General features: G+C 37.3%; 1 protein-coding gene across 1 annotated transcript in view; it reads right to left on the bottom strand.

The window, feature by feature from the left end:
• LOC128015645 (phosphatidylinositol 3-kinase regulatory subunit gamma) overlaps window positions 1-24,100 on the bottom strand; it is a 158,700-nt gene that overhangs the window by 82,525 nt on the left and 52,075 nt on the right. Inside the window, exons 3-4 of the mRNA XM_052599675.1 lie at window positions 15,938-16,030; window positions 15,161-15,238 (exon numbers count right to left, since the gene is read on the bottom strand). Of these exons, the coding sequence (XP_052455635.1) occupies window positions 15,161-15,238; window positions 15,938-16,030 (171 nt within the window). The remainder of the gene's footprint in view (window positions 1-15,160; window positions 15,239-15,937; window positions 16,031-24,100) is intronic.

Below are 24,100 nucleotides of genomic sequence, written 5' to 3'. Positions count from 1 at the left end.
ATTGTCATATTTGTACAGTATGTTTGTACCAAGAGCTCCTAAAAACCCACAACAAATTACTTGTGTGAATAAAGCTCATTCTGATTCTGATCACTGATACCAACACTAGTGATATCTCAAGGAAATTGTTTCCCCCCCCAATATTTAACCATTGACTATAGCTTTTCAACATTACAGTATAAATAAATAAAAAAAAAAACACAAGTATTGCAGTTCATCACCTAAACATGACATAATGTTCTAATATAATAACTATTTAAAAACATTAAGCAAAATAAGATATCACTATTGTAATAACACTATTTCAATTTAATAATAAATGTAATAACAATATTCATGACATTCCAGGAAATCCCTTATATGGACAAAGGCATCCAGCTGTAAAATGCAGATTAAAAAGTTTTACCTGATGAAACGTAAATACAATAAACATATGATTGTGACAAAATGTGGTTTATCGGTGTTCTTCGAGCCATTTTGGGTATTTTTAAAAGAATAAAGTATCTATAATGCAATGTTAATTGACTTAGCCTTCTATCACTGTATAGAATCAAAGACCACATAATCCTTAATGGGACTTTGGAAGAATACTATAAAAGTATGATTTCTGCCTCATTCTCTGATATGAAACCACATCAGATCACAGAAGGAAGTTATTTCAAACACTTGACTGATGTTATTAAGTTAATTTGGACTAAAAACACATCATTAAATGTTTTCTTTGACAACAGGTTTTTAAACAGCTGTCACACATTGCAATACTGTATTGCACTCATGCTACGTAATGTATTTATTACACAGACCGATTTTAACATCTGTCACACTCTGCAGCCCTGTAAGGTAAGGTAATGTACTACAGACAACATTTTCCATCTTCAAAAAGATCAGGGGTTTTTGACAAAACATTAAGAGATTGGCAATTGAGATTAACAATGGAGTTGTCCAGTTGAACACCAACAGGAAAGCTCTGAAACAGAAAGAGGTCAGGTGTCATTTAAAAACCTGGCTTGAAGCCATTCACCTCTCGTCACCTCTTTAATTCATCACTGCTTTCCAACATCCTATGCCATTTTAGTATCAGAAAAGTGACTGATCTCTATGGCTAAATTGTAATTGCATTGATCGTTCCTCTGACTAACTGAAAAATAGTTTCCCTGTGATCAGGTTCAGGTGAAATCAAAAACAGTTAAGCTTTGCTGATGACCACCTTTCTCTCCAAATGTGATTAGTTTGTTGATTTGTCATTATGTCTGCTTCCAATGCAAAGCTTCAAGATATTCTGGGTAATCCAGAATAGGGTAATCCAGAACCAGATAAGTATAAAACAAACTGATAGAGAGGGACTGACAATAGCAGCAGGTGATATCATAGACCATAAATTAACCGATACGACCATATCACAGCAACAGAAAAATAAATAAATAAATACGTGTTGAACATTAAAAATAAATAATTTTATTTGTTGATAAGAAATCTATCTTTTTTCTTAAACATACTTTGGTGCAGTATACAATGATGATAATGATTTTCCAATTTTGAGCAACTGAAAACAAAAATTAGGACAGAAAACGCAGCAATATTTTAGAATTTCACTGTTTATAGGTCACTAATAAAAAAGTAAGGTCTTGAGACAGATTTTATCAAAAGTTTAAATTTTAACTTAAGCATTCCAAAATAAATGTGAAATTCATGAATAATACACTACAAAAATTGCCAGACCACAGCGCAATGATCTGTGCATGGCATGTTTAAAAACAATGGAAAAAGAGTGCAGTGAAAAAATAAAGAAAAAAAAACAGTTCTGTGTGAACTTTTAAAATAACATATCAGTAGGCAAAACCTTACAATTTCATCAGAAACTTTCAAACGACTGGCTGAACCATTTGTCTCACCATCATATTGATTGCACTTCAGAAAATGTATCAAGTCTCTGAAGAGATGGTGTTCTTCTACATTAAACTCATGTGGCTAACAAACTGTGCTGAGCTTATATCAGGTTAGATAATGCAAGATTTTCCAAATCCCAAGTCCCCCTATCACAGAGGAAAAGTCATGGGAGAAACTACCACCTATTGTTCACAGTTTCTCCATGAAAAACATTTACTGGTTGTGATGTTAACCCTGAGCTTCCACATGTATTTCTTATTTTTCAAATCACCCTCCCAGTGGATGCCCATCTGCCGATCTTTAATTTCTCACTGACCAGTGGCCCAAATCGATTGTTTCCCTCTGCTTGACTTGATCCATATATTGTTGGAGTGTGCTTTTAAATGCCCAGCATGTAAAGTGTCTAATCCACTACAAACAGATTTGTTTAGGTCATCAAGAACCTTTTGCCCCATCCCTATCTTTCCAACGGCCCTCATGTTCATCCATTTACATGCCTATCAATAAAACTCACTGTCAAATTCAGCCCTCCATTCTGTCTCGCCTAAAACTATTGATCCACCAGACCTTTGTTTATTGTGCCTAACACCTTCTGTTGGTCACTCGGACACATAATCATCAATGATCATTTGGGCTTTTCCCCACTCTCCACAGTGACCCTATAGTACTTGCTTAAAATGTGGTAAGAGACATCACATAATAGCCTGAAAACCTTCAGGTTTTGGAGACTGGTTTTGGAGGTTAGTGCTGTAAGTTAAAAGCATTGAAACGAGTCAACACCATGATCCTTTGGGTAAAGGTCACCACTGGCTCTGGATAAAGCTGCCTCAGCTGGTCATTATCTGCTGTTAAAATTCTACAGATTGCTTAGTCCCTGTGGTAGCGCTGACCTACAAATCTCGCATAAGCTGTAGAGGAACATAAAGGTGTGAATTATATTGGTCAAAAAAACTGTAATTCCACTTCATACGGTTGAATTAAATTGTGTAGGAAATGTAACCTTGTTTTCCTCAAGTCTTTCGTAGCGGTGTTTCATTTATCTTATTGTGTAGTCAGAAGCATACCTGTCAACATTTGGGACACAAATAATATGGGATGATAGTGGGGTAGAATGGTAAAATACAGGAGAATCCCCATAAAATGGTGCTGAAAATGTGGATAGGTGAGACAGTGGGGATTTAGATTCACCATAATTCCATTTGCCACATTATCTCATCTTTCACTCAGCTGCACCATGTAGGCAACCCAACTCATTCAGTGGTAAAAGCTGTGACTGTGTTGCATAAAAAAGGAACCGTTATTAAAAGTTATGGGCTTCTACATCCAAAAGCAACCCCTAAGTATATTAACTCCATGGAGTCTAGAGATGTAATTAGTCTGTGTTTACTCTTTAGGTCTTAACAATTCCTTTTAATGTTTGGCCTGTTGTAAATAACACTAGCTGCATTTACATTGACACTACTAATCCGATCGTAAACAAGTGTAACTTGTAAACACTTGATCGGATTGAAAACTGAAACTGGAATGTACTGCGCATGCGCATGCGCAGTGACATAGAAATAGCGTAATGACGTAAGACACGCAGAACGAACTATTCTTCCTGGCGAATAAGGTGTCATAAGTATTCGGTCATTATAAAACTCCCCTTTCACTCAGCATCTGTGAAGTGAAGCAGGACAACATTCCACCAGAGTCTTTGTTTAAGACTCTCAGCAACAAATGAATGGTTTTGAATGCGGGAAGGGAGAGATATGTATATTTAATATATTTGATTAGTCGTCGCCTAATCAGAACCCGAAGTAGATAAATATCACGTGTGCTTTTTAAAGCAGTATGAGACAACAGCGGCAAACTCTATATATTAATGCAGTGTACGCATGTCAAAAGAGTAAATCAAATCAGAAGTTTGTGACATATAAATGTGCATATCAACCCGATGACTTTATTTCACATTCATGTAAACACTACGTTCAGATTCGTCAATCAGAATGAATTAATTCCAAAAGGAAGCGTCCATATGAGACGTCTGCTGACATTCATTTGAAAAAGTCACATAGAACTGTGAGCTGGACTGCTGTTTGCAAATCTGATTCAGACAGTTTGCAAACATATGTAAAGTTCTGAAACTATTCCTAATATCATATTTTAAAAATGTCTCTAAATATACCTCAGGTATTGCCAGCTTTATACCAAAGATAACAAAACTCAATTAAGTTTTAAGTTGTTAAGATTTGGTTGGGGTTGGAGAGGAAAAACTGGATCAAACAAAACAAAAAACAACAATTATTAAATTTTTATAACTTATTTTTTAACAACCATAACTTAGTGCAACAGTTGCTCACTGGCTTACCAAATCTTTTTGTAATATCTCAGTGATTTCTACGGTATAAAGATACGATGAACTCACTTGGAAAAGGCACAACATAAATAAAACTACTTTTTCTTAATAACATCAAATGTGTGGCTTCACTGCCTTACATCTAAGAGAAACAAGGTTTTCAGAGAAAGTAATCAGATTTCTCACAGTGGGAATCACGGTCAGTGTCTGTATGCATGCAGAATGTTTGACTTGGTGCCGCATTGTGATTTTATGTTTGAAGCCCTCACACCATGACAGAAAGGGATCTTGGACTTTTCCTATTTTCTTTTTCTCCCCACTTGACTCACTTGCATTTTCACCCACACATCAAAGTGTTTCCTGCATGGCTTAGACACCATACTGTGATCTCCTCATATGAACCAACATTTTTCAAACTGTGATCATGAATACCAAAAGGTATTCTGCTATTGTCACCATATCATTCAGTTTAAACTTGCTTTCCTTTTGCACCATTTCCGTTCATTGAGTTAACTGTGTCATTATGTTCAGGTGTGGGCCATTGATTTGCCTTGTCTGCTTGTGTATTCAAGTTTCTGTCAGGTCCTGATGATGTTATGTGTATTGCAAACCTTCTCTGTTTGGAGTTACCTTCTGTGGATTTATTAAAGAATGCCTATCATCATCATCATTGTGTTCGTGTGAGTTCATCAACACAGAAGTGAGATAGAAAACTGACCCAGAAGTGATACGCCTTATAGTTATATTTAGTGGGGGGGGGGGGGGGGGGGTTATGCCTTAAGCATGGAACTCTGTCCCTTGAGGAACATGGAGGATTTCCTGTTTCTAGTTCATCTCTTCCACTACCTGAACACCACCACCAAGGAGCAGATGTCTTGGGAGGGACCTTGAGAGAGCTTCACTGACTACATGGAGTGGGTGCTGGTATCCTCCAGATCATTGCTGATGATAACACCAGTGGAGCAATAGAGCAGTACACCTCCCCTGAAGCTGTGCTGGCTGTGTCTCACCAGAGCCCCTTTCACAAATTGCCGGAAGATTGCCGGGTCGCTTTTTGTTTGAAAGCAAACACATCCCGGGATTGATTCCGCCGGGTTCAGTCCCGGAATGAGTGCTGTGTGAACAAAAGACAGATCTAATTTTGTGTCGTAGTGATGACTCACGTTGTCATGCGACTCTTTTATCAAGTGTTTTGAAGGAAGTTCAACGTTAAAAAAAATATGTGCAAACTGTAATGAAGCAGAAATCAGTTATTTCCTCACTTTCCGTTCTTACGCAGAGATCGTTCGCTAGCTTCAGTGAAAGTATAACGTACCTAATGTTTTTGACTCGTACATGTCACGTGTCGTTATGGGACCTTTACGGGTTGTGTGTGAAAGCAGGTGTGTGAAAATCTAGCGACCCGGGAATGATTGCTGGGAAACATTACCCGTGTATTTGCCAGAATTGGAGTGTGAAAGGGGCTCAGGTGTGCAAGCTGGCTGCCTCATTCATCACCATGGGGGCTCTTGTGGAGAACAAGGGAATGGAAGAATGGAGAACCGCAGACCAACCCGCAACTGAAAGTGAGTGTTTACTGGACTTGGATAGTGTTTTTCAGTTTGGAGAGTTAGAAACTTTGCTTCCCCTAAGCCTGCCTAATTCTGTACATCTGTCTGATTCGCTGGTCCCGCCTAGCCTCCCTCATCCACCTCCAAGCTGCTATAAGACACTTTATATTTTTGTTTGGATTTTGTGCATATCTTCATTCTCCTCTACTATTCCTGCTGTCCAGTCATCTTCTTCCCCCGTCAGACCCTCTGTGTCACCTCTTTCCTCAGTTGCTCCAGCTCGCCCTCTAGATCCCCACCTCATCATCTACATCTTGGGCAATAATTTCTACGGCTCTGTCAAGGCTGCCTGGATCCTTGGCATTGCTCCACCTCCTCAGCTCTCGGTCTACTGCCTGGCTCCTCCCTTCAGCGACTCCACTATGGACCGTTCATCTGGCCTGGTTGTGGCCTGGGAAATCACCTGCCTGTCCCTGTTCAAGGCCATTAATTGGATCATACCACCTTCACCACCTTCGACTTTTTGTTCGATACCTCTCCTGGACTCTCATCCTCCACTTGAGCCTCCTCCATTCATCTGCCAGCGTGAGGTCACAGCTTTCCAGGAGTGGGTGCAATGTCGCCATATCATTAAATTTTTCTTTTGGCACCATTTCCGTTCATTGAATTTATTGTGTCCTTCTATTCAGGTGTGTCATTAATTAGTCTGCTTGTGTTTTTAAACTGGTCTTTTTCTATTCATTGTCTGGTCTAGTCAATGTTGCAAGCCTTCTCTCTGTTTGGATTTACATTCTGTGGATTTATTAAAGGGGGGGGGGGGGGGTGAAATGCTATTTCATGCATATTGAGTTTTTTACACTGTTAAAGAGTTGGATTCCCATGCTAAACATGGACAAAGTTTCAAAAATTAAGTTGTACGTTTGAAGGAGTATTTCTGTTACAAAAATACTCCTTCCGGTTTGTCACAAGTTTCGGAAAGTTTTTTTCGAGTATGGCTCTGTGTGACGTTAGATGGAGCGGAATTTCCTTATATGGGTCCTGAGGTCACGTCTGCCGGAAGAGCGCGCGCTCCCGTATAGCAGAGCACTGAGTGAGAGCACAACAGGCATTCGCTGATCAGAGCGAGAGCGTCGCGAAATGTCACAAAAGAAGTGTGTTTTTGGTTGCCAGGGCAAGACAACCCTGCACAGATTACCAAAGAAAAAACAGCATTAAGGGACCAGTGGATGGAGTTTATTTTTACAGAGCATCAACGGAGTTGTGCAAGTGTTTGTGTTTGTTCCCTGCATTTCTAAAATGCTTGTTTTACAAACAAAGCCCAGTTTGATGACGGATTTGCACATCGTTTACTTCTTAAGGATAATGCAGTCCCAACGAAAAAGGGTCACGATTGTGTGTTGGAACCACAGGCGGTGAGTAAAACTGCTTAAAATATCTCTGCCTCCTTGTTAGTGCGTCCCCTCCCATCGGAGACCCGGGTTCGAGCCCCGCTCGGAGCGAGTCGTTGCTGCTGCTGCTCTCGTTCAGTTTCAGCCTTCACAGCTGTCACAGCTTTCAAACACTCTCAACGCAAAAGCCTACTGGCGCTCGTGATTCTTTAGCTCCGCCCACACGTCACGCCTCCAGGCGCTCGTGTTTTTCCGGGAAAAATCGGTAAAGACTATCTTTCTCTTATGAATATAATAAAACTAAATACTTTTTGGAGTTATGAAGGATGCAGTACTACTCTATAGTTACTCAAGATTAACAGGATATTGAGTGAAAACGAGCATTTAACCCCCCCTTTAACGACTGCCCATCATCATCATGTTTGTATGGGTTAGTGTGATATCTGCATTATATATGTCTATTTTAGTGATCCAGATAAGATCTAGTTCTAAAAAACATAGTAATAATTAGGCCCACAACTGTCATGCACAAAATTATAAACACCTTCCCCATCCCTTTGCATGTTATTACATACATTGATTACATTTTCTGCCACCAATGAGACTGGAGAACTTAAAGGTTTAGTTTGCCCAACAATTCTTTTTTTTCCCCTTTCCTTCCAACATAAATGCATTCTGTGCAACACAACATAATATATTCTAAAAAGTTGAGATGTTTTTTTTTTTTTTTCATACTGAAAGCCAATAGGGTTCAATGTTGTTTGTACCCCAACATACAACAAAACAACTTCAACAGATTTCTAGGAGTTCCCTTCAAAACTTTTTACAATTTAAATTCCATTCAATTCAATTTCCCACCCAAAAATCAATGCACAAAACACAAAATAGTCCATCGTTTTTGCCTAGGGCTACTAATAAAACACTCTCAGAAGTGATATCTCCCACTCCTTTATATTCATGACACTTTTCCAGAATTACACACACTTGGTGCCAATCTGGACTGGAAAAGTATGGAACAGAATGCCTGACCCTGTCCAGGACACTTTTTGGCTTCACAAGTGCACACAAAGCCACGCAAACACTCTCACACCCCATTACAGCATTCTGTGAGTCAATCCACAAATTCATGCTCTACTAAGCCTACCTTAACCCTTAGTGTTTCTCTTTTGCCCATGTTCTGTGTTTACCCGACACTACCCTTGAACCCTCGCTTTAAATGATCTGTTGCCTCCTCTATCTTCCTGTCATCAGCCACTCTGAAACAACACCAGAGTCCCAAAGGCTTTTGTTTATGATATTTACAGGTGCAAACAGAGAAAGGCATTCAGACATTGGGCTCACAGATGACATGCATAAGGGCATTTAAGGCCCATTTGAATGGGGTTATTTCACAATTTATTTCAGGTGGTGGACCATTTTATATTATATATAATAAACTTTTCAGACATTTGTAACCAAAGTCTCTTATGTTACATAAAAAAAGAATAAATTTCATCAGTGCATGCATCTGGCAAAAGAACTCATGACCTTGGTGTAATAGTGAGTACCATGATCTACTGTTTTGGCTACAAAATGCCAAATGCCTTGCTCAAGGGCACCTAAGTAATGGTATTGAAGGTGGAGACAGAACTGTACATGCACTCCCCCCACCCACAATTCCGTCCGGCCCGAGACTAGAACCCACACTCCCAATTGAAGGGTTGTGGGTTCTAGTCTCGGGCCGGACGGAATTGTGGGTGGGGGGAGTGCATGTACAGTTCTGTCTCCACCTTCAATACCATGACTTAGGTGCCCTTGAGCAAGGCATCGAACCCCCAACTGCTCCCCGGGCGCCGCAGCATAAATGGCTGCCCACTGCTCCGGGTGTGTGCTCACAGTGTGTGTGTGTGTGTGTGTGTGTGTGTTCACTGCTCTGTGTGTGTGCATTTCGGATGGGTTAAATGCAGAGCACAAATTCTGAGTATGGGTCACCATACTTGGCTGAATGTCACTTTCACTTCACTTCACTTCGAAAATGGTAAATAAATAAATAAACACTTAAAAACAAAGCACGTAAATTACCCTTACATTTTAAGCCTATACTATATCACGTTTACCTTTTTTCTTCATTTTACAGATTGCCGTTTCATGCTTATTTTATTGAAATTATCTAGACTGATATTTTCATAAATTACCTAGACTGCTACTATTTTATGGCAGACAAATGTTTCATAAATGTTTACTTAATCAGTTTATATATTAAGTTTATAAATCAATTCAATTTAATTTAAGTTCATTTCTATAACACCTTTTAAAATACTTATTGTTTCAAAAATACTTTACAGAACATGATCAATCAGTTAACTTAAAGGGGGGGTGAAATGCTATTTCATGCATACTGAGTTTTTTACACTGTTAAAGAGTTGGGTTCCCATGCTAAACATGGACAAAGTTTCAAAAATTAAGTTGTATGTTTGAAGGAGTATTTTTGTTCCAAAAAAACCTCTTCCGGTTTGTCACAAGTTTCGGAAAGTTTTTTTTCGAGTATGGCTCTGTGTGACGTTAGATGGAGTGGAATTTCCTTATATGGGTCCTAAGTGCGTGCTCTTCTGCCGGAAGAGCGCGCGCTCCAGTATAGCAGAGCAATGAGAGAGGCTGAGCACAGCCTGATCAGAGCGAGAGCGTCGCGAAAAGTCACAAAAGAAGTGTGTTTTTGGTTGCCAGGGCAAGACAACCCTGCACAGATTACCAAAAGAGAAACAGCATTAAGGGACCAGTGGATGGAGTTTATTTTTACAGAGCATCAACGTAGTTGTGCAAGTGTTTTTGTTTGTTCCCTGCATTTCGGATTTGCGTATCGTTTATTTCTTAAGGATAATGCAGTCCCAATGGAAAAGGGTCACGATTGTGTGTTGGAACCACAGGCGGTGAGTAAAACTGCTTCAAATATCTCTGTGTTGTTAACTAAGCTATCAGCGCGTAAGCACATCAAGTAAACAACATGCGATGTTGTCATCAAACTGCACTTTCCACATGTACAGCTTAAAAAAAAAAAAAAAAGACGACATAAAGTGGAACTTAGTCATTTTCCAAAACCGCTAAGCAAATATATACAGTTTCAGTACATACCACATAGCATACCGCCTTTGCTGGTGCTGCTCTTGTTAAATTTCAGCCTCTGGATCTGTGTCACAGCTTCCACATGCTCTCAACTCAAAAGCCTACTGGCGCTCGTGATTCTTTAGCTCCGCCCACACGTCACGCCTCTAGGCACTCGTGTTTTTCCGGGAAAAATCGGTACAGACTATCTTTCTCTTGTAAATATAATAAAAATAAAGACTTTTTGGAGTTATGAAGGATGCAGTACTACTCTATAGGTACTCAAGATTAACAGGATATTGAGTGAAAACGAGCATTTCACCCCCCCTTTAAATAAATGTTAAATGTTGCTGATTTTGGTCAGTTATGATTTTTTTTTAACTTTATAAAATTGTATGTATTTATTTAATTATCTCTCTCTCTCTCTCTCTCTCTCTCTCTCGTATTGAATTGGAATCCTTCACAGACTACATTTTGAGAACCTTAGATGCATTTAAAACTTGGTCTTTGTACCTCCTCTGTTGCTCTCTTTTGACACTCTTTCCTTCCAGTGTTTTGTGAATGGCTATATGTGCTTTTGTGTGCCTCTGGGAGATGTGTGCTGGCTGTTTTCATGCTATGGCAATAGCGTGCTATGTTATCGTAAGCTTTTATGCTGTGTGTTCGTCGTTATGTTGGAGTGATGAAGAGGGCTGTACCAGTAAGGCACAACCTTTAGGAACAGGAAGGGGAAAATAGCTTCAAAGATGACAACCCTCATTCCTGTGTGGCCGCAAGACCCATTGTGGACCCGGCCTGCGGGGCCATGTTCCTCCTAAAACTGAACTCAGTCACCTCCTTCATTGTTCTGTGACCTGACTCACAGACACCATAATATCTGGATGTCATGGGTGTAAAAATGCTATGAAATGTGGAATGTTGCCCATAAATGTTAACATCTGGCATTGTGATTCTATCAACAGAGAGTTGCAGCTTCAGTTAGTATGAAGGATAATTTGTACATGTGTTTCATGAAGACAATGTTCTTCCGTAGAACACAAAAGGAGAACTTTAGTGCGATGCCCAAACTGCTCTTTACAATACAAGGAAAACTGGGCTTTCATGGTTAAAAAATAAATAAATAAATATTTGTAAAAAGTGATAAATGCTTCATATTCTGAAGCCTGATGATAACTTAAATTTTTTATTTTTTAAGAACAGACTTAAATATAGTGTTCAAAATGTTGCTTTACATCCACTTCCAGCACATTTACATTATATGGAAAAGTGTAATTTGCACATTCTTCAATGAAAACACGGTAACACTTACCTAAGTTTTCCCTGAACAAACTCCTAATTTTCTTCTTATTAATAGTTAGTAGGTAGTTGTTAAGTTTAGGTATGGTGTGGATTAAGGGATCTAAAACACGGTCATGCAGAATAAGGCATGCATATGTGCTTTCTAAGTCCTAATGGTAATACTTTATAGTTAATGTTAGTTAATGCATTAGTTAACATGAACTAACAATGAACAACACAGTTCAGGATTCCTTAATGTTTTGTTAATGTTAACTTATAAATGTATTAATGCATCTCTTCACTTTAACAGATTAATTAGTTAATATTGAGGTTAAAGCATTAGTTAAAATTAACAAAAAATTAACAAAACATTTGTTCAGCATGAATCTTTGCTCATGTTTACTTATTCATATACTAATGATGAAATAATTAACTAACAATGAACTATGCCTGTAGATAGCTTTAAATATATATATATATATATATATATATATATATATATATATTTCAAAACATTGCAGGTGTATGCAAAAACGCATCCTGTGTAAACGTCCCCTAACTCAGTGGAGAAATCAATCAGAACATCTCTGTCAGGAAACTTTACAGCCAAAAAGGCTGAACAAGGGAGGAGTCTGGCCACAAGTAAGTGTGTGTGAGGAAGAGTAAGCAGTCGAGGGATGACATCATTGTTAGTGATCACTTCCAAGGCTGTGTCTGCAGAAAATAGGAGAAAGTGCTGGACAGAACAGATAACGTGGATGGATTGTGCAGTTAGAGTGAGCGTAAACAAAACTAGAGACATCATCTTGCAAAAAGGTGAGGACATTTCCAATGAGACTGCTGAAATGATTGAAACGAATGGCTGATATGGCTTAATGTGCATGTGATGCATTATATACCACAAACATACCATAAAAAATAATATGCACAAATGATTGCATTTCTGTAGTCTTTAAATGGCCTGGATTAACAGACAGGAAGAAAAAAAAACAGCATCATTTGAAACAGAAATAATAATACAAAAAAAATTATAACACCACCTACAGAACAAAGTGTTCCCGGGGGGCACAGTACCATCTCCACTCAGAACTCTTCAGGACTTTAGGGCGTGTTAAAAAAAGACAATCGCTAAAAGACTCCAATAAAACAAAGGGTGAGAAAAAAGAGCTCAAGCAGCAGAAGCCCCTTCTGCCCAAGCTGACTGTAAAAAGCTGGGCTCTAATAGGTTATTGACTATTGCATACGAGACAGGATGACATCACTGTCAGCCAATGGGAGAGCAGGAAGTGCGGAAGATGAGAAGAGTGTTTTTAATTTCTGTTTTGCTGAGCTCAGCTTCTCTCACGCAAGAAAAAGACAAGAAATGCATCAATGATAAATGTTGGAATTAATAAACGGAAGGAAAGAGGGGCTGTTGCCTTATTGTCGAGTGGGTACGGGTCAGCCACGCTCTCTGTGCGCCTGTCACTGTATCCAGGGAGACCGTAGCTGGAATCAGTTTTCAAATCAATTCAAGTTTTTTTTGTATAGCTCTTTTCACGATGCAAACTGTTGCAAAGCAGCTTAACAGAAAATTAAGTTTCTGCAATATATTTTGCAGAAGCTTTTTTTTTCTTGTCGACTGTGTATGTTTGTGTTCATGCTTGTGTGCTTTTGCTGTACACTGAATGCATATTCATGCACACATGCAAATGTTTGTCAGTCCTCCTTGACCATTAGTTTGAATTTACTGCGTTTGCACTTGTTGAACTTCGATTCACCTGATCGTGAGTCATTCCTCTCTCTGCTCCTCTCTACCTCCTACATGAAACCTTTCCTTCTTCGCTTCTCTAAAATATGTAACCCCTTGGCTAAAACCGCTTGCTATCTCTATGACAACACGCCGTTAATCCACAAATCACTGGTTGGTTAGCACAAGCTCTAGCTGGGTGACGTAATATTGTCTCTGGTCTTCTGTGGCCACTGGACTTCACCACTTCTTGGCTGGGCTTTTAAATGGCAACCATGGTGCGTGTCTGCCAAAACACTTATGAGAGTGTATGGAATGGTGTATTTCCACACTGAGTAACTAAACTGTTATATAACAACAGGAAATGGGTGCTGGATACACTTTGTAGCATTTCACGGTTGGCTTAATGGCATTCATACCACTCAAAGGTTAGACACTCAAATGGTTACATGTGAATGGAACGATTTAAAAATCAAAAGGTTATGGAAAAAAACATGCATAGAATAAAAAGATGTCATAAACTTGTGAAATACATATTTAAAAAACAAATAAATTAATTGTCATTCCAATTTATAAGTAAAAAAATATGAGTTTTCTAAGCATTAACGATGTTCTCCCTAATTAATTCATCCATTGTTAAATATGATTTATCTCCACCATGCCTGATGATCATCTTGAGCTTTAATGAATATCTGACTTTTGTACGAAGTTCAAAAGGTCACTGTAAGGAAATAGCTTTTTTTTAAATGTATGGTTAATTGTATAAACAAAAACATTATTCAATAATTTTTATATGAAGAAGTCAAACAATGCAATCAAACTCAAATCAATGCTGGAGGTCAATATGAAAAAAGCTAACCTTTCCTGCACCACTGTAAACTGGCCTTTCCACACTGTCATAGTACATTTATGTCAACCAATTACAACCTGACAACATCTACCCTATACATATCATAAGAGTGCTTATGTGCCAGAAGACATATTTCAGAAATTTGTGAAAGACACTTTTATGGATTTTGTACATGTCAGCAGAAGTGTGCACATGCACTCAATATGAACTCTAACGAAAGTGACATGAACATGCCCAGGTCGTGATAGTGCACATGTGACATTGTCTACCTGCAAAATTGTCCATATGGTTCTGATACTTAAGTTGCGACAACTAAGACTTTACCTGTGCACATGTGTGCTATACTCAGTGTCAAGATGTAAAGGGTTTTGCTGGACTACGTATATCTGCATTTGAAACTTATTTTTTAACTTTCTAAAAGTCTCAGTTCAAAACAACATGTGAATTACAGTGATAAACTGTACAGTTTTCTCAGATGGAAAATTCATGTTGTACCTAATCCTTTTAGTAGAGAGGAAAAGGATGAGGTGTGTGTGTGTGTGTGAATATCTATTTTCTTCATCTAATCCAATAGTAGTTTTTTTTTTTTTTTTTTTACCAGCATCTCCCAAAAAAGTACGGAGCCAGAGCACTCCCTTGTGGTGCTAAATAAGAACTTCATCTAAACTTTACAAACTTCTTCAACAAAAGTGGCCTGGATCAACACAATAAGTTACTCCACTGCTCAGAAAGGTTTTTTTTTTTTTATCTTTTCATGTTTTTACATATTTCACAATTAGGACTGTCATACAGTGTTTTTCTTTTGAACCACATACATGCAACAGCAACATTTTGATCTTAGATTTGTCTGAATAAATTATATCCCATTCAAGATTACTTAATCATTTAAGTTTAATTAAAACTCTCAAGACTTCCATACAATCAATTTAGTAAACCTGAAATGTAATGGTTGTTGAATAACTAATTGCCTATTAAGGGACATGGGGCTCATATATACATATTGTGGAATTAGAATGCACAAAATAAGCCACTTATGAAAAAAAAAAACAAGTTATGACTTGCCTGTTTCCAAAGCCTGCAATAATCCTGGGGATGCAGTCGAGGTCTGGCCGGACCGGTACAATGATTCTTTCTCCCAGTCTTGAGCACAGGACAGAGGTCAGGTTTATAATCTGATGTGTTTTCATGCTAACCAAAACTGTTTAGTAAATTGAACTGTTGGAAAAATAAGGTACATTTAAACCTCTTACAAAACATACTGTGGAGGACAATAAGATTTTTAAGGGGACATCAGATGCCCATTTTCTACAAGTTGGTATGATTCCTTAAAGTCATCATATCCCATTTAATAAAACTTTTATAAAGCAATGATGCATTAAATTGATCAGAAGTGACAAAAAATGTATATTACAAATATACAGTAATATGCTTTGGATTCATCAAAAAGTCCTGAAAAAATGTGCAATGTTTTCCACAAAACTTTTAAGCAGCACAACTGTTTTCAACATTGATAGTAATAAGAAATGTTTCGTGAGCACCAAATCTGCATGATGAATGATTTTTGATAAATCGTGTGACACTGAAAACTGAAAATAATTATTTTAAATTGTAATAATGTATTTTTTTACTTAAACTTTATCAAGTCTCACAAAAACTTTTACAAATCTTTCCAAACCCAAACTGAATGACATTGTTATTATCATCATTACCGTGCTACAACAGAATATTTCATATGCAATTAACTGATTTTAGAGGTTGATTGATTGGTAGATTGATTGGTGTCTGACTCTCTGAATAGTTAAATTAGACACTGTAGGGGAGGCAGAGGAGCAAACTCACCCAGTCTCTCAAGAGCCTCTGTCAGCCTGAGCACCACAGCTGGGAACTGGTCAGGCAGAGCACACTGCTCCATATCTCCCTTTCCACAGGGGCCTGTCAGAGAAGGAGGGAGAGAGATGATGATGATGATGAGAAATCCCACTGGTGAGACTAATTTCCTGATTAGGTGGCTGCCTGTAAACCCACATCTCATCTCTCCTTAGGGAACAGTCAGGTTGTCATATTCATACAAGCATGGTAGATATGCAACTTAATATTCAAGCCTTAACTTCACACACGTTTACATTAATGTAATATAGTTCACTTGAACTCTAAAAGCCAGAATTAATCTAGTTTTTGAGCTAATGTAAACTAAAAATTACAAGTGCTATTATTACAACTTAAAATTAAAGGGACAGTCCACTTTTCTTTTTTTTTTTCTTTCTTTGGTGGACTATCCCTTAAAATACTGCAACATATAAACATTTCGTCCAAATGGCTTTTTAAAATGCAGTATATGATATGTCCTCGAGCAAAATGAAATACAATGCATAATGTTTCATAAGCATTATCGTCTCTGCCCATCTCCACGGTTCCTTCTTCTGAGCACTGACTTTCTGCTGAGGTTACAGTTTGGAAGTGTGCCAATCTATCTCTATGTGTGTATCTCCTTGAGGAGGTCTGAGTTCTAGTTTTGAAATTTAGTACTCACTCACAATCCTTCACATGCCACCCTGTCTATGATGTCCTGAGACACGGTGTGGAGTGGAAATAGACCCGGGAGAGCATGGTTTTTATTTTTTAGACTGTGCCTTAAAAGACTATTAATAAACATTAGAATTAAAGAAATACAGAATTTGTAAAACTGGAAAATTGATAATCAAAGCTAACACTTTACAATAAGCTTCAACTGTAAATGCGTTAGGAATCATAAACCAGAATGAAAACATTTATTAATCTAGGTTAAACTTAATTTCTATATAATGTTCATGGTTACTAATGTTTGTTCATAATACATTAATATTAATATTAATTAAATTCAATTAATTTAAAATGTTATAAATGTGTTAGGACATGTAGAATTAACCAAGATTAATAAATGCTGTAACTGAACCTTACTGTAAAGTCTAGCCATATGAAAACGTTTAAGGTGGAGATTTGAAAATTTGCTAACTACAAAAAAATCATGATGAAGCGTTCCTTTCACACACGCAAACAAAGTCTAAAGGTCTTATCACAGTAATGAATCACCCTCGTAACTGGAAATTACATAAACAAGATTTAATCTTGTACCCAGATATTATTATTATTTAAAAACATTAACATAACTTTTTGGTTAAGTTACTATATAGCAAACTTAGAGCTGCATTTGTTAGAAGGAAATAAAACTGACATTTACAAACCTTATTAAACTCATTTTTATCGGTATGCCTTTTATAAAGCCACAGAGTGACAATTCCATCCATTTACTGTACATCAAATTTGCGTGATAGCAAGAAATTCCAATTTTCGTCACCATTATGTGAAGTATGAGGTCCATGAAATCGTAGTGCTCTTGTAAGTGGCATTTGTGGGCTCTTGTGAATTATGTTCAGTGACAACACTAATTAGCACTGATGTGCACCACTCGCTAATGTCTACACAGATACCAGTGCTATCTCTCGTTTTTTTCTTTCTTCTGTAATTAGGAAACGGCTGTTTATTTAACAGAATCTCCCACACAAGCATCTGTTGACAGCAGGAAAAGTTTGCATTCCCTTGCACGGGTGTAATTGCTGCGCTAATATGCACAGCAGTAGCTCTTGTTGCACCCCGCTGCAATATCCGCACAATGACAATCATGCTACAAGTTGGTAATACTTTTATGGACTGTACTGATTTATTTATTTATTTATTTTGTAAAAGCACCATGATACAGGTTTAGTTGCAGTGTCAATTAGATCCAACGGTTTAAATCTAACCAGAAGTATCAGCATGTGCAGTGCAGGAACTGATTAGGCCTATCATTACTCTTGACTTAATGTATGCAAATGTATAAGTTGCTGTGATCCTTTAGTAATAATATAAATGAAGCTAAAGCAGCAGGAAAGGGGGAGATGACAGTGATTAAAAAAAAAAACAAGATTAATGAAAAGTTCCTCTGAGGCTTTGATGCAGGTGGCACAAAGACGGTGGAGGTTTGAGATTACACACGTCAACGGTAGACAGCATTGGTATTCCAACAACATGTGGCACATTTAATTGCTCCACATCCTGCTGGTCTCTCTATGGACCTCGACAAGTGATGCCTTATGAATGAGCAAACAGGTCAGAGCACAACAGGGGGAATCATAATTCTCTCTCTCTCTCTTTCTCTCTCTCACCCACCGCCCCACAAACACACTGTTTCCCTTTCGCTCCCTTCTTCCTTTTGTTTTTAAAAGCCTCAAATTCATTAATTATTGGCCAGCCAAGATTCATAAGACACAAAATTAATATGGAACTTTCTACAAAATATTTCTTGCATTATAGCGAAAATAGATTTTAAGTTAGATGGTTAGTTGATGAATTATAGTTGAAAGAAAAAGAATGTAAACACTTTATCATGAATTTCTGTGGAAATTAGCCATTAAATTTGATCTGATCTTCAACAGACTGCTTTAATGAATCAAACAAACAACAATGTTCAAAAATTCACAGTAGAGTGGAAAAAGCATATACATTTTTTTTTATTTGTTTAGGCAAATTATGTTTGCTTATTTTGATGTAACCAAGATAAAGTTTCAGTGCGCAAATTTCCTTTCAATTGGAGTGCTACTATCAGGGGTTAAAGCAAAAAAAATAAAAAAATAAAATCCTGAGCTTGAAATTTTTTTCAGGGACCGGTGCGTGGCAGCACATCAAAAACAAAGCATGCAGTGACTGTGGCATACGAAACATTTGAAAGGATACTATGGCAAAGATATTGTTTTCTTTATTCAAACTGATTTTTTTCATGAATATATGATTGACCTGAAGAATGAAAGCTGTATCATACACTTGGAAAATTATGAGCTATATCATTGCTTATTGACACTGGGGGAGTGACAATACACTTAGGCTATGTTCACACTGCAGGCTGAAACGACCCAATTCCGATTTTTTTTTCTCGCCCCTATGCGACCTGTATCTGATCTTTTCATGACAGTCTGGACTACACAGATCCGATCTTTTCAAATGTGACCCAGGCCACTTGGGTATGTGGTCCTGAATCCGATACGTATCCGATCTTTTGAAATGCGACCTCCGTCTGAATGGCCAGGCCACATGTACCCGACCCGTACGTCATTGATACGCTACAAACTTCATAATTGAAGTAGGCGGGAACGAGAAGATAAACAACAACCATGGCGGACGATGCTGCTGAGACCAGTCAATGGAAGGGAAGCGAGGTCACAGATTTAATTAATATCTGGGGTGACCGCTCTATTCAGGCCAAACTCGAGGGCTCTTATCGGAACCAGGCGGTTTACGAAAACATTTCCAGCGAAATGGCCGAGCGTGGTTACAGACGATCCTGGCTCCAATGCCATCGAAAAATAAAAAAACTCCGAGCTAAATACAAGAATCCATTTTTAAAGTCGTTCACCGTTGAGTATTCTTCTGAGCATATGCGGGTCACTTCTGGGTCATTTCACATTCACACAGGAGAACACAAAAGGTCGCATTTAATTGGAAATGTGAACGGCCTTGCAATTAAAAAAAAAAAAATCGGAATTGAGCATTAAGCCCTGCAGTGTGAACGTAGCCTTAGTTCACGAGATGAGACAAAATACAGATACTTGGTTCACTAGAACGTGACAATATTTTTACGAAATTTTCAATGGCAAAATATTTGTCTTTTAATTACAGAAAGTAAAACAATGCAGATGTATTTAGAAATATTTAAACTAATCTAGGGCTGTAACTAATGATTATTTAGGTAAATCAAATAATCTACAAATAATCTACTTATTTTATTGACAAATGAGTAATCTGATATTTTTTTGTAACACAAACAGACCTAAGTGAAAACCAGGCTTTAGTACGACTATTTATATATAAAATAACGATGAGCCAATAATAATTGACTCAAAAAATATCAAAACCAAGACATTACTTGATTGTATTTAACAACACCATTAAAATACATAATATGCCTATACATAATATGAACATAACCAACTTAAATACATGATGTTTTAAAACAAATACCTTCAGAGGGGGGCCAACGGCGTGGTGACGTTTCACTTTACAGCATGATTAAACGGTTTAAATCCATTACATTTTAATATTTGGCCATGTGCAGAAATGTTTATTTTGAAATCGCAATGTACAATACATGGCATATTTACACATAGGTTGATGTCCTCCTGTGTTGGCAAAGATTTATAAATGATTTACATTACAAATCTAGTGAGATAATGCACACTGTTTTTTCCAGATGACATTAAGCAATTCAAATTCACAGCGTATACAAAAGAAGAGTTTAACCCCTTTCATACATACAGTCTTTGGTAAATTAACGGGAAATTAATAGATTATTATGTGTCTGCTTTTTGCAGGATGTAGGATTATTTTTTTCCACAGCCAAACGCTGCACGCCGGAAATCCGGTGTTGTGCCCAATTTCGACCCCCTGCCAAATTATTACCCCACTAGTATTAGTAGGTTTAGGAATAAGTGTGGGGAAGGGTTAGGATTAGGGGTGGGGTTAGGATTAGGCAATCAGGTAGCGATTTGAACAAGGGGGGGTAATAATTCGGCAGGGGGTCGAAATTGGGCACACCCGGCACGGTGCTGGAGAACTTTAAGCCTATACGTTTGGTGGTTCGATTAACGTCACTGTCAGAAAACATCACTGAAGCAATTTCTCAAAACATGAGGCACAAGATGGATCACCTGATGGGTGAGGGACAGCAAAGAACAGAGGAACAAGAGGGGAAGGACAGAACATGGCAAAAGCAATACTGAGAACAACGTCACAGAAACTAATACAATGATGCTGTTGTTTCAATACATATGCTACTTTTGATAAATTGCTATTCTGTATGTACTGTACAATCTAAGTAGTGCTACATCTTTTCAAAGTAATGTTCAGTAGCCCCTCCTACTGTGAAAACTTATTGGCTCACACAGCTAGGATGCACAGTATAGCCTATACATCATGTTGTTTTCTGGCCATCATCGGAGATTTTTAAATTCATCGTTATCATTGATATTATATTATATGATATACTGACAACTAATAATATTTCACTCAAATATGTTAAATGTATTCTATAGTAAATTGTTAAAAAAAAAAATATTTAACATTTTTTTTTCAATAAATTAATAACTTTATTTACCAAAGACACATAATTTTGATCAAAAGAAAGAGTAAAGACATTGATAATAATAATATTTTTTTTCTTGAGCAGCATATTAGAATGATTTATGAAGGATCATGTGACATTGAAGGAACATATTTAATAATTTCAAAAAATTAGTTATTTTAAAGAATATTTAGTGTATTTAAAGAAAAATAAATGCAGCCTTAGTGAGCATAAGGGGACTAATGTTTATAAAAGTAAAAAAATAAATCCTTTATTCACAATAATTTTCATTTATCAGTTATTGGCCATTATGTGGAAATAATTATCATATTTATTGTAATTAATAATGATTATCAGCTTATTGTATTGGATGGAATTCCTATACATTGATGCACCGATACACACACACACACACACACACACACACACACACACACAGTGTAATTAAACATCAACCACCTTCTGATTGGCGGTGTTTGTGTCATGTCACGCAGCAGATTCTCATTCAGAACAAACAAACAAACAAACTGCTTGTCACAGGAGGCTTTTCACATAACGCCCGCTGTTACATGTTTCCAAGCCTTTTTCCAGGTGATTTACAGTTCAAACTCATGCTAATTAGCTTGCAGGACACTTAAGACAAGCAAAAGATTTGCCAAAAGGAAGGACAATGTAAACAAAACATGGCAGTGTTGGTAAAGATCCTCTAGGGGAAATATAACTCCACTTAATATCTATTGTTGATACCATTAATGGCATTCATGAGTGTAAAGCTGGAGACTATGCTAAACAACAAAGCTTGTGTATGCCCATCCCAGCTGCTCTGTGAGAACACACGAGCCTACCAGATCTTATCCGTTTTCTATTTCGAGGACAGAAAGCAATTTCTAGGGTTTTCATTGCCCTGTGTGTGTGTGTGTGCGCGTGTGTTTTTAACAAGCTCTGGTCATGATGACAGGGAATTACTGAATGGATCAGCCCTTCTGCACAAAGCCATTAAGTGTCCAAAGTCGGGGGTCAAAGAGCTGAAAATGTGGGAAACACAACACGCAAGTCCTGATACAAACACGAAAACAAACAAATTCTCTTACCCCCAATTTCCCATCAATTAAAATAATTTTTCCTCTTAATTTTCTGACTTAATTTTATGCATATCGACAATATTGTCAGCACTGTTTACTTATTTTCTGCTCACATTAACTATTACAATAATTGTCTTTTATTGGCTCATTCCCTTTGAGGAGGTGATACAGTGATCTGCTCTTTCATTATCTAGTGTCCACTTCACCAGGTAAGTGACCACTAGGGGGTGCCACATAAGTCACAGTGTCTCAGTGACACAGATATATGAGCCTTTGTGTGCTGCAGAAGGGACTACAGTGTGTGGTACAGAACCGAATGCTTTAAAAGGACAAAAGAATGGTGAGAGCCTCTGGTGGAAATATATAAAATGTGAAATACATACACAAATAGGACAGGTGCTCAATCTGAACTTTAGATGTATGTCATGCCAATAACCCCCCAAAAGTATGATTGGTTCCTTGTGAGGAACCCCCTTTTAGTGTTGTTATTGTAACTAAATCTAAAACGATTAAAAAAAAAAAAAAGCTAAAAAAAATTAACTATATAACTATAATAAAATATAATAAATATAACTATATAAAATGAACTAACTATAATGAACTTAAGTTAAAGTAAAATTACTGAAACAAAAAAAGACAAAAGTCCATAAGAAAATTTAAAGGAAAACTGAAAATCTTCCAAATATTAATAAATTGAATATTTCTAAATTTATGAATTTCAAATTATTAAAAATTATATTCAGAAGCTACCTGAAATCTTCTTGCTATAATGCGATAATGGCATATAAACAATACTAAAATGACACTGCCCCCTTTCTAAACTATAAAAAATATCAAGATCTATAAAAATATTGTATTTTAATGCATAAAGACCCATTTCTACTGTAAGAAAAATACAACATTACTGAGAAAGGCAACATATTGTTTGCTAAAAAAAAAAAAAGTGACTTTGTATAAGATTTGTGTTTCCCACTCACGATAAGAATACAGTTAGATTAATAAACATTTGCAATTCAGATTTATTTGTATAGAGCTTTTCACAATTAATATTGTTCAAGACTAATTTTACAATAAAATTTAAACGCCCTTAAAAATACAGAAAAAAATATCTCAAATTCTTTGAACTTTCCTGCGGCCCCCTGGGTGTCGTAGTGTGTAGACACCTGGTCAAGATCTATGTGTGAATATACTCATTTTCGATGTGTCTCTTTATATATATATCAAACTGTGTGACACACTATGCTAAATTCATTACTCTAGCAACCAATGTAGTTGCAATGGATATTGACTACACTGTCTGAACGAAGGGATGAGATTACATCACTTGCAGGATGACAGCAGACAGCCTGACTGAATTTCGAAATCAAATGGGATTTGTGCGCGCAATCCAATCCATAACACAACATGAAAATAAAGCTCCCGCTTAGTGCCTCTACATAACACTCCCTTCATCTCCTTTAAAGTGATACACATAGTAAATCAAGCTTTGTACATAAAACCCGGTGCATAATACCTACGATTCAGACAAAGAGAACTGATGGCTCTCTCCAATGGAAATGTATGTGGAGTATGTGAAGGAGGAGCAGCGGTCAAACAGATGAAGGCTTGCAGCTACAACAGTCCTGCCAAAGTGATGAGGGATGAGGCTCTTCCTGTAAATCTTTACAATGTTTTTGAACGATTTTTCCTCATTTCTCTTTTCCCTTTCTCTTCTCCCTCTCTCACACATACACACACAGCTATAGCTATTTCCTTCATTACAGAGTGAAACTGAAATTCTCCCGTTTCTTT

This window comes from Carassius gibelio, chromosome A6 (assembly GCF_023724105.1).
Source record: "Carassius gibelio isolate Cgi1373 ecotype wild population from Czech Republic chromosome A6, carGib1.2-hapl.c, whole genome shotgun sequence".
Taxonomy (NCBI): domain Eukaryota; kingdom Metazoa; phylum Chordata; class Actinopteri; order Cypriniformes; family Cyprinidae; genus Carassius; species Carassius gibelio.
The sequence above is the reverse complement of the archived record's forward strand: the minus strand, read 5'-3'. Positions and strand labels throughout refer to the sequence as shown.